Genomic DNA, 11,986 nt, shown 5'->3' with positions numbered 1-11,986 from the left:
ACATATTTAATTTTAATATAAGCCACTGTAACATTTGATACATTTACACTCCTCGTAAATATAGGAAAATAAAAAGTGTACTTAAATAATGATCCACTTAGAATATATTGCAAATAAAAGTGAAATACAAATTTAGTTGTAGTACCTAAATAAAACTTTAAAAACAAACAGCTCCTAAAGATTAAATGCAAATTTGACATACTAAAAGTTAAATACAACTGAACTGTACTTAGGCAGTGATTCTTTTTGTGTGGTCCCTGGTCTAGGTAGTCTGGCATCACTGTCACATTTTCCAATGCAAAATTGCCTTAATGATGCCCCCCATCTCTCACCCCACATAGTGTTGAACCAACTTCCACTGCCCTCACCTCTCCCTGCCACCACCGCCAAGAGTCTGCTCTACAATGGACGGATCTCTGAAGAAGTCAGCAGCCTGTTGGTGTGTCGCGACGACAACCTGGTGACTCAGCTGGCGCATGGCCTTAACCAGGTGTCCACAGAACACATGTGAGTATCTCCTGTTTTAGGAGGCGCGCTGGTATTACTGGTTTGTAGAGGGGCACCGTGTGTCAATTGACACTGGGATGAAAATGCGGCGGTGCCTCCATCCGTTCAATGATCAGAATTATATTTGGAATTATCCCGTATCGTACAGGCGGTCCTTGGTTTGGAGTTCGTTCCTTTAGTGGTGAGGAACCCGATTTGTACGTAAATCAATGCTAACGCAGTAGTAAAATCATTTAATTACAGTTAACATTTGCATGAAAAACTCTTGTAGACCATGGATATGCTGTATAACAATATAATTTAAAAAAGCAAGTACGGCTTGTTTTCTTGTGCCATGCGACCACGTATTCTTACACTGCTGCGCAAACTGCACTGTTTGTAACCTCAAAACTTCGTATGTCGGAAAAGTCGTATAATCGAGGACCTTCGGTATCGCAACATTTTGTGATTTTATTGTATTTTTACATTTTGGCTGACAAACAAAAATACTTTTTATTGGACAATGACGATATACAGGTCCTCTGTGTGTCCTTTCACACTGATTACTCAATCAATACATAGTGCTGGATGCCTATGCTCAATTTCAAATATGTGTTTTGCCTGTGAACACTTGTGCTAGTTAGAGGTGTAACCGACATGAAAACAAGTGAGCTGTCTAAGGGAGGCGGTTTACAATGGAGTTCCGTTCCTCTAATGATAACAAACAATTTGTATGCTGTTTTCTGACATTTCAACGGTCACAACATTCAGTCATTGCTTTAGCACATAAGTCCAGCCGCTTCTCCAGTTTGGCTGAATGATGTACATCCTGAAAAAAGACCATTGCCAGTGGTTGTTTACATTGTGTGACTGTTGTTTTGTTTTCGTGTGCTTCACAGAGAGTTGAAGGACAACTTGGGGAACGATGAGCCAGAGGGTGACATGCCAGTGCTCCTGCAAGCTTTGCTGGCCAGAAATCCCAAAATCTTCCGGGACAAAAGTACGACCTTGCAGTCAACAGTCACACATTATGCAGGGCAGCATGCTGAAATTCTGCATTTGTACACTCAGTAGAAATAAAGACACTTGTGTGTCACTTTGTATGCAGACAGTTTAGGTCCAGTGCTAAGATGTGGTGTTTATCTTCAAGAAAGGCACTAACTGAAGCATTTAAGGGATCAGGGAATGTGTTATTGGAGTAGCACTGTATGTATATTATTGTAATACTATTTGCCTAGGCAGCATGGTGAGTAGTGGTTAGCATGTCTGTCTCACAGTCAGGTCCTTCTATGTGGAGTTTGCACGTTTTCCCTGTGCTAGCTTGGGTTTTCTCTGGGTACTCCTGCTTCATCCCACATCCCAAAACCATGTTACCTGAAGACTCAAAATTGTCCATAGGTGTGGATGTGATTGTGAATGTTTATTTGTCCATAGTTCAAGTACAATGAGGACTCCAAATTATCCTTAGGTGTGAGTGCGATTGGTTGTTTACCTATATATGATCCGTGATTGGATGGCGACCAGTTCAGGGTGTACCCCTCCTTTCACCTAAAGTCAGCTGGAAAAGGCTCCAGCTTACCCGCAAACCTAATGAGGGTAAAAGCTAGAGAAAATTGATGGATGGATTTTTGGGAGGTTTTTCACATCCAGTAGGGTCTGAACTCTGTTCCATAACTTTCATTATCTTTGAAGCCATTATTTTGTCGATTTTTGTATTTTTCCTTGGCGTCAGCGTCGTGCAGATAATGTCGATAACATTTCCCCCCGTATTTCCCTTAGGTGTGATCCAGCAACCAGCGGTACAACAGTATAAGATTTCTCCAAACCAAGTGCACAGGAGTCCAGCACCAAATTATCAGCAGTCCCCAGTCACTCAAAGGCCTTCTGGGTAAGATAGCAGAAAAGTGGATACACTGCAATTTGTTTTATTTATTTATTTTGAACTATGAAAATGACATTGTACCATTGCACAGATGCTTCAGCTCGCCACAGTCCAGGTCCGGAGCTCGGTTCATATCACAGCAGCAGCATTCAAACAGCCCCATCCCCAGTCCCTACACTCCTCAGAGTCCTGCTGATTACATGCAATACAGTCCACCTAGCTACTCTCAACACCAGCAGACGCAGCAAGGTGGGTCGTAAGAATAGACACTGTGTATTGGTCATTACACATAACTCACTGGCAATGCAATTCACTTTCTGTTCCAGTCGGCTGGTAATATTAGGAATCTCCACAACAAGGTGTCAGGACAGCTATCGAGTAACGCATCCAATCATCACGCCAAACCAGACTCGAATGACGACTATGTCAACATCGCGCACAGACTTGGAAATGAGGTATAATAAAATAGCTAACAAAGCTAACAAATAGCTAACAATATTGAGGGAGTATTAGGGTAACCCTAGGGGAAAAAAATACACTACAAGATTAGAGGAATAAAGTTAGATATTTTCGAGAAAGAAATGGTACATTTTCAAGAATGAATTCATATTTTTTTCTGGATTATAGACATAATTATAAGAGAATACGGTTGTATATTCTTGAGATAAAAAGTAATTTTGAAGAAAAGTATTTTTTTATTAAAGTTGTATATTTTTCAAGTTAAAAAGTCATACATTTTTGAGAATTACGTTTTATATTATTAAGATTAAAGTCATAATTTATGGGTATAAAATCGGAAAAAGATAAAAGTTTCAGATTTTTGAGATTCAAATCATGTTACGAGAATTAAATTGCATACTATAAAGAAAAATTGTGCATTTTTCGAGAAGAAAGTTGTTTAATTTTTCGATTAATGTTGTAGTATTATTGTGGCGGCACGGTAGAGACTGGTTACAGCGTCTGCCTCACAGTTCTGAGGACCGGGGTTCAATCGCCGGCCCTGCCTGTGTGGAGTTTGCATGTTCTCCCTGTGCCTGCGTGGCTTTTCTCCAGGCACTGCGGTTTCCTCCCACATCCCAAAAACATGCAGGGTAGGTTAATTAAAGACTCTAAATTGCCCATAGGTGTGAATGTGAGTGTGAGTGTGACTGGTTGTTTGTTTGTTTGTATGTGCCCTGCGATTGGCTGGTGACCAGTTCAAGGTGTACCCCTCCTCTCGCCAGAAGATAGCTGGGATAGGCTCCAGCACGCCCGAGACCCTAGTGAGGATAAGCAGAACGGAAGATGATTGAATTAATGAAGTTCAAACAACGTTTTTTTTTAAGAAGAAAGTCATGTATTTAAAAAATTAATATTCTGCCATAAAAAAGTATATTTTTGTGGTTAAAGTTGTATATTTTCTTAGATTGAAGTAATATATTTTTAGATAAGAAGTATATTTTCGCCCTAAAAAGGTGTACATTTTCGGGATTAAAATCGTAATATTATGAGACTAAAGTTGTATATTCTCAAGAAAAACATTCACGTATTTTCAAATGAAAGGTTATATATTTTTTAGATGAATGTTGTAATATGACGAGCATAAAGTTCTTTTTTTTGAAAAAGGTTATATTTTTTAGATAAAACATCATACATTTCCGCCATAAAAAGTATATTTTTTCGATAAAAAGTCCTACATTTTTGGGATTAAATTCGTAATACTACGGAAATAAAGTTGGTTATTTTGATGAAAACTTGGATATTTTCGCCATAAAATGTTGTGTGTCATCAAAATTAAAGTTGCAGTCTTACAAGAAAAAAGTATTTTCATATTTTCAAGATAAGTCGGATATATTTTTTAGAATAAAGTTGCATATTTTCAAGATGAAAAGTTATGTATTGTGGAAAATATCCGACGATTCTCATGATGATGAAAGACTTCATCCTGAAACTATATTACTTTTTACTTCTTAAATATAAACTTTTATTCTTAAAAGATTACGACGTTCATCTTGTAGTGTAATCTTCAGAGTGGCCCATAATACTCCTTCGTAAATGTTAACGCTGAGACACACTTGAGAATCACAATTAACGTCTTGCGTTTGACAGGAAAATGAGCACTCTATGATGGCTGCCTTGTTTCCAGTCAAGTCACCACAATCTGTGTGTTCCCCGGCCGAGAGTGAAGAACCGTCTAAATGTACGTAGCCATAGAAACCACTTGACAAGAGATAGTGGAACCTCAGACCTCATAACATGCTGGTTGACCTCCCATTGAATGCATTAATTATGATTTCTTTTTTTTTTCTTAATAAATGAAATTCATCCATTCCTACCATTGGTAACTATCTGGGCTATGTTTTTAACTAACAATGTAACATACTTTTAGTCATTGAAGTTGACAAATAAGTTGACTCAGTTCAATGCAAGGCATATTTTTGCAGAAATGTTGGGTCAGATTCTGAATTGTACGACTTCTGAGGTTCCACTGTATCTTTACACCAAATGGTGTGTAAATGGGCCACCTTTTATTCTCAATTTTGACACTCCACTGTCCCAGTGCCTGCTGAAGCATATTTTTCCTCAAACCTTGGGTTAAATTCCCAATTGTACAACTTCTGGGGTTCCATTATATCCTTAAACCAAAATGGTGCAAAAATGTGCCACTGTTTTGTCTCTGTTTTGAGCCTTGCCACTGTCTCTGTGCCTTTGCTGAAGTTGTATGAGATTTGTTGAGGCATATTTTCCTCAAATTTTGGGTCAAATTCCCAATTGTGCAACTTATGAGGACCCACTGTGTCCGTAAATCAAAATTGTGCACAAATTTGACTAAGCAGAAATTTCGCAAGATTTACTTAGGTGTATTATTCCAGAAACCTGGGGTGAAATTCTGAATTGTACAACTTCTGAGGTTCCACTGCATCCTTAAACCAAAGTGGTGCATAAATGTGCCTCTGTTTTGTTTCAGTTTTGAGCCTCTCCACAGTCTCTGTGCCTGGCCTGAAGTTTCATGAAATATGCCGAGGCATATTTTCCCACGAACTTTGGGTCAAATTCCCAATTGTACAACTTCCCAGGTTCCACTGTATCGCTAAACTAAACGTGTGTAAATGTGGCACTGTTTTGTCTCTGTTTTGAACCTTTCCACTGTCTCGGTGTCTCCATAGGGTCCAGACCTCTGCTCATCATGCAGTCGCCTCCTTCCGACGTTCCTCCTGGTGCAGCTCCCAACACGCTGCTCTCCTCCGCCGAGCGCAAAAAGAAGCAGAAGCAAAGGAGCAGGGCTGTCGGAGAGCACATGGAGAAAAATGCTTTGTACGACATCGTGAGCTCCCCGATGAAAGACTCTGCCAGGCTGACGTTAAAGCTGTCCAGAGTGAAGACAGAAAAAGAACAGTACAGAGAGCATTCTCCCAGGACGGATGCGGAGCAGCAAGCGCACCTCACGAACAGTAAAAACACCTTGCTGAATGACGACCAGGTATCGCCGTGTAAGTCTGTCGCAGAGGAACCGCCAAACTGTCAACAGGCGCCGTTCCAGTCAAATGAGACCGCTGTCGTCTCCGCGGTGGTGCTGCTGGACGACGCCGAGGCCGACATGGACTCTCTGGCGGAGATCGAGAGGACCGAACGCGAGTCTGTCAGCGAGAGAGAGCGATGGTCCAAGGAAGTACAGGATAAAGGTACCAGTTATCATGCTCTAAAGCAGAGTTTCCCAACCTTTATTGAGCCAAGACAAATATTTTACGCAAAAAAAAATCTCAAGGAACACCAAAAAATAATGTCACAACAAGAAGTTGATAGCTTAACTTTGTACCTTCTGCCATCTAATGGAACAGCATTTAATTGTTCTGGTTGTCACTGTACATTACTAGAATAGATAGTTGAACAAAGACACATTATGTATTTGAAGTAAATACAAATTTTGGACCAGTTAAGGGAAATTGTATAATTTGATGATCTCTCAAAGGACCCTAATGTGACACGGCACAGTGGTTGGCAATCACTGCCCAAGAACAGGGGTGGGCAAATTTTGTGCTCAAAGGTTACGTTTGATTTCTGAAATGGATAAATGGCCAGATCATTCGTACATTAAATTAAAAAAAATTAAATGTGTATACAAAGCTGTTAATTTTTATAACAACCTATTTATCTATCTTATCTGTCTGTCTGTCTGTTGATATATTTATTTGTATTATTTATAATGAATTTAGTCATGATTAATTAATGAGTTAAAAAAATGAATAACAAAATGTTAAAAATACTGGATATGTAAAATGGTTTACTCTAATAATTGTATTTGTAATTAATTTGAATTAGTTAAACATTTATTTAGTAGGCGACATGGTGCGACTGGTTATCACGTCTGCCTCACAGTTCTGAGGACAAGGGTTCAAATCCCGGCCTCGCCTGTGTGGAGTTTGTATGTTCTCCCTGTGTCTGCGTGGGTTTTCTCTGGGTACTCCGGTTTCCTTCCACATCCCAAAAACATGCATCGTAGGTTAATTGAAGACTCTAAATTGTCTGTAGGTGTGAATGTGAGTGCGAATGGTTGTTTGTTTATATGTGCCCTGTGGTTGCCTGGCAACCAGTTCAGTGTGTACCCCGCCTCCTGCCCGCAGTTAGCTGGGATAGGCTCCAGCATACTTGCGACCCGAGTGAGGACAACCAGTGTAGAAAATGGATGAATGAATTAACCAATTTTTTTAATAAACTTAATTTAATAAAATAACAATCATTTAACAAATGTTTATGTCTTGTACATATAGAATTGTTTATTTTATATATATTTTATATATATTTAAAAATACATTATTTACAATAAGTCAATCAACCAGTTGTTCAATGAAATCAGTGAATAAAATAAATTTTTAATTAACTAATTTTAGGGAAAAGAGCAAAATTAATAGAGGACTCTTGCTCATGTAAATGCTCAGCTAACCCTATTAAAGAACGAAGCAGGCCTTATGTGGACAAACCCTGCCCTAGATTTCTGGGTGGGGAACCCTAGAACTTATCTATCTCTGTCTCCATATCATATACTAAGCTATTATGTTGTCATTTTGCAGACAAACCACTGAAAAAACGAAAGCAAGACTCATACCCTCAGGAACCGGGAGTCGACACGAGCGACGGTTTCGCCCTGCAAAGCGGCAACGCCGGCAACCAGATGACACCCAAGAAGATAAATGCAGCAAGTAACGGTTCTGGTCGTCCTGCTCTGATGGTCAGCATCGATCTGCAGCAGGCTGGCCGAGGATTACGGCAGCCCGTGGTGATGCTGGAGGCCAAGCAGCTGTGCGACGAGCACATCCTGCGCTTCAGTTCTGAGACAGAAGCAGAGAAAGACGATGCCTGCCAACCAGCCATTACCAAAGATCAGGCCGATGAGTTCAGTATGTCCGGCTCGGATAGCCACCCGAAGGAAAACAAGGAAAGTCAGCGGGACTCCAAACACAGAGCTGAGGGCGGTAAGTCAGACGGAAGGTGCGGAGACTCGCCGAGGCTGAAGCAGAACCGGGATCCTGAGTCTCGGCACAGGGATGAAAGGAATGACAACGATCACTGTCAACCGGAGGCCCTTAAAACCTCCAGCAAGGCAGAATGGAACACCGGTTGTAATAACGAAGACAAAGGCAGGGAGAAGAAGAGGACGAAAGATCACGACATCGAAAAAGATAGGAATAGGGACAAAGATAGGGTCAATGACCAAGATGTGGATAAGGAAAAAGAGAGAGACAAGACAAGGGATAAGATAAGAAATAAAAACAAAATTAGGCAAAAGGATACGGACAGAAATAGGGATAAGGATCGAGATAGGGAGAAGGAGGTGGATGGGGACAGAGTTAGAGATAGGGAAAAGGACAAGGACAGAGATAGGGAGAAGGAGAAAGATGTGGACCGAGTTAGAGATCGGGAGAAAGATCAAGGCAGGAATAAACATCAAGGTAAAGATCGAGTAAAAGAAAAGGACCGAGTTAGGGAGAAAGACAGGGATAAAGATCGATCTAAGGAGAAAGAGCGGGATAAGGAGCAAGATAGGGAGAAAGATCGATTAAAGGAGAAAGAGCGCGATAAGGGGCGAGATAAGGAACACGATATGGAGAAAGCTCGATTAAAGGAAAAGGAGCCTGATAAAGAGAAATATAGATTAAAGGAGAAAGAGCAAAATAAGGAGCCTGACAGGGAGAAAGATCGATCCAAGGAGAAGGAGCCGAATAAGGAGCCGGATAAGGAGAAAGATCGATTCAAGGAGAAGGAGCGGGATAAGGAGCAGGATAAGGCGAAAGATCGATTCAAGGAGAAGGAGCGGGATAAGGAGAAAGATCGATTCAAGGAGAAAGAGTGGGATAAGGAAAAAGACAAAATTAGGGAGAAAGAGCGCAATAGGGATAAAGGTCGGGAACGAGAGACGGATGACGGCAAAGAAAGAGTCAGGGAAGACAAGGTCAGGAAACACAAAGCGTCGAGAGATAACATTAACAAACGTGACCAGTGTCCAGATGGGACGCCTAAACAGGATATGGATCACAAAATCAGGCAAGATGGCAGTAGACACTCCAGTGACCTCAGTGGTCTTGAAAGGTCAGACAAATCCATTTTTCCAACCTCACAAAATAAAAAAGATAGGAAAGGCGGGGATGAAAGTAAACAACTTTCCCTCGAGAAAAAAAAGAGTGAGTTCCCCCCGTACTTGCTGGGGGGAAACTCGGGAATGCTGAAGAACTTTGTGATTCCCAAAGTGAAACGGGACGTGGTCGATAAAGCTCCCCTGGTCTCAGGGGACTTGGTTGACGTCTGGAAAGAACCTCGTGTTCTGCTGGAGAGGAAGTCGCTGGTCCAAAACCTCAGCAGAGGCGCGAAACCCATTGTGATGCTGCGGCGACTGAACGTTGACAACATACGAAGCATCAAGAAGGAACTCAAGGAAACGTACAAGTCCCGGAAGTGGTCTTCTAGTCACAAATCGAGAGGTATTGACCATCAAATTTCTCTTGGTTGGATTTGTGGGAGGGCAGCACTGTGGACGAGTGGTCAACATAGCACGAATGTGTCACAGTTCTGAGGTTCGAGGTCTAAATCTTGGCTCTGGCCTTCCTGTGTGGAGTTGGCATGTTCTCCATGTACTCTCCTGGCATCCTCCCAGATTGGAAAAATGTTACTGGGGACTCTGAATGATTAATAGATGTGAATGGTAGTGTGTCTACACCAATCCAGGGTGTACCCTACTTCTCTGGGCAAATGTCAACTTAAGTTAATAGTAGAATAACTTGCCCATAGACATGTATGTGAGTGTGACTGTTTGTTTGTATGTAACCTGTGATTGACTGGTGACCAGTCCATTGTGCATGTGCACCCTCGCCAAAGGTCAACATACTTGTAGACTCTAAATTGCCCATAGGTGTGGACATGGGTGTGAATGGCTGTTTGTCTACTGTATCTGTGCACCTACAATTGGCTAGAGACCAGTCCACGTTGTACTCGGCCTCTCGCATAGAGTCAGCTGGGATAGGCTCCGGCTCACCCCTATTGAGGACAACCGCTGCAAATGGATGGATGGATAGATGGATTTGTGGGAGTTTTTTCTCTTGAATAATGACTTCCATCCCAGTAAAGGTCTATGATATGGGGAGGTTATCTGTATGCTTAGCGTTCACTCACATTTTGTCCCTACAGAGATGTCATTTAGTGAGAAGGCTAACAAGCGGCAGCACAGTATGATCAGTAAAACTCCCAAGTATACTGGCAACCCTGATGAAGAGGAGGAAGCATCTGATGGTGACAACAATGAGGGTAATCCTTCTGTTTTCAACATTTGCGTGTATGGTTAGTTAAAACAAATACACTCTGCGTTGAAATAAGAGGACTTGATAAGATTAAAAGCACCAATGATGGACAGACCCTATATTGACCACTTCACCAAGCCATCAAGTAGGAGAAGAGCCAACAAATGTCAGTGCAGCTCTGCTTACCTTTTAGCTTTGATGTAGTATTTCACTCTTCTGTGTCCTGACTGCAAATGAATGGTGCTCACAAAAGCCACCACTGGCTAATTAAACTCTATGCTCAGCCCATCAGTGTGGAAAAAGTATTTACAATGATACAATGATATGTTGTTAGTATTGGATAGAACAGTGCTATTTTTTCGGGGTTTTAGTGTTGAGGAAAAGGCGGAGGAAAGATCAGGACAAGACGTGGAAGCGGGAGTCAAAAAAAGGACGTCAACAGGGCTGGAGCTCGGATGAAGGCGACGGTGATCCACAGCCAAATTTAAGCAATGGCGAGTAACCTGATTATGACAAAATGATGTATTTGTTTGTGTTTTTTTTTTTATTTTCTTGTGGATTTCTTTTCATTCAGTGGCCAGAAAATTGAAGAAAAAACACAAAGAGAGAAAGACGTATGAAAAGATGCGACCTGAGGGTATGTGTTTTCTAAAACCTTCCATATTTTATCTTGTAATCGCTGTTTATTATTATTATTATGAATCACATTTTTTGGTGGCCTCACCATTCTTAAAAACACATGTATCCTAGTGAAAATGTATTTGGGGTCCCAAACACAACTCAGTGAGAGTTCGCTTTAATGTCCCGATGCTTTTGCGGTGACGTAAAAAAGAAAACAACATATTCTCATAAATATTGTCGTGACACAATTGTCTACCGTTTATGTTGCAGATTTGATGGACTCGTCCACATTCAAGAGATTCGCTGCCAGTGTGGACAACATCCTGGAGAGTCTGGAGGACGTGGACCTCACTGCTGCAGGTAAACAAGTCTGACTGTTAGCTATTAGATCCCGCTATCCGGGGGATAGGGAGTAAGCCAAGCAATAGTGAATCTATTAATTGACGCCCCCCCCTAAAAGGTGAGTATGATTACCTACAATATGTTAATAGTTTAAACTAGTGGTTTTCCTTTTACACCAAGTACCACCTAAAAAAATTCGTGTAATGGGGGCTCGTCAATTACTACTCTACGGTAGGGCTCAGTCACTACTCTGTACTTTTGTTCGGTAATGTAAAAATTATCATCATTATCACTTATTTGTCTACTCCTCACTCAGATGACTACGGAGATGATGAAATACCACAGGAGCTGTTGCTTGGAAAGCACCAGTTGAACGAGTTAGGCAGCAATTCGGCAAAAATTAAAGATATGGGTATCTTTTATAAGGTTGGTTGAGTATGTCCCAGTGTCCTCGTTGTAATCCTTTTCACTTGTAATGTATGAAAACTGTAATTAATTTGCATTTTCTTCCTGTCCACAGTTTTCATCAGGGAAATTGGTGAAATTTATGAACATCCTGGAGAAGAACATTCAGGACAGTGTGAAACTGTCCACATTAATGAACCATGTAAGTTATCAGGCTGATTTTTATTAGTATGCAGTTTACACTTTGGTCTTTTGGGGCTTTCAACATCATACGTAATTCTAACTTTTTTCAGTGTTATAGCTGCATAATAGTTAATTACAACAACAACAACAAAAGAAAATTAGAGACTGACACATCCGCACTCCGTCACTGATGGTGTAGTGGTACACTCGCCTGACTTTGGTGCGGGCAGCGTGGGTTCAGTACCCACTCAGTGACGGTGTGAATGTGAGTGTGAATGGTTGTCCGTGTCTATATGTCCCC

General features: G+C 41.1%; 1 protein-coding gene across 1 annotated transcript in view; it reads left to right on the top strand.

Moving 5' to 3' along the window:
* The window catches only part of LOC133490153 (nipped-B-like protein A), a 38,297-nt gene that overhangs the window by 7,020 nt on the left and 19,291 nt on the right, over positions 1–11,986 (top strand). Inside the window, 13 exon segments of the mRNA XM_061799836.1 lie at positions 342–507; positions 1,386–1,486; positions 2,266–2,374; positions 2,460–2,823; positions 4,457–4,547; positions 5,515–6,030; positions 7,417–9,321; positions 10,025–10,141; positions 10,506–10,628; positions 10,709–10,771; positions 11,026–11,115; positions 11,414–11,523; positions 11,618–11,704. Of these exon segments, the coding sequence (XP_061655820.1) occupies positions 342–507; positions 1,386–1,486; positions 2,266–2,374; positions 2,460–2,823; positions 4,457–4,547; positions 5,515–6,030; positions 7,417–9,321; positions 10,025–10,141; positions 10,506–10,628; positions 10,709–10,771; positions 11,026–11,115; positions 11,414–11,523; positions 11,618–11,704 (3,842 nt within the window).

The sequence above is a fragment of the Phyllopteryx taeniolatus genome, chromosome 15 (assembly GCF_024500385.1).
Source record: "Phyllopteryx taeniolatus isolate TA_2022b chromosome 15, UOR_Ptae_1.2, whole genome shotgun sequence".
Classification (NCBI taxonomy): Eukaryota; Metazoa; Chordata; class Actinopteri; order Syngnathiformes; family Syngnathidae; genus Phyllopteryx; species Phyllopteryx taeniolatus.
Note: the sequence above shows the minus strand (reverse complement) of the source record. Positions and strands in the feature narration are given on the sequence as shown.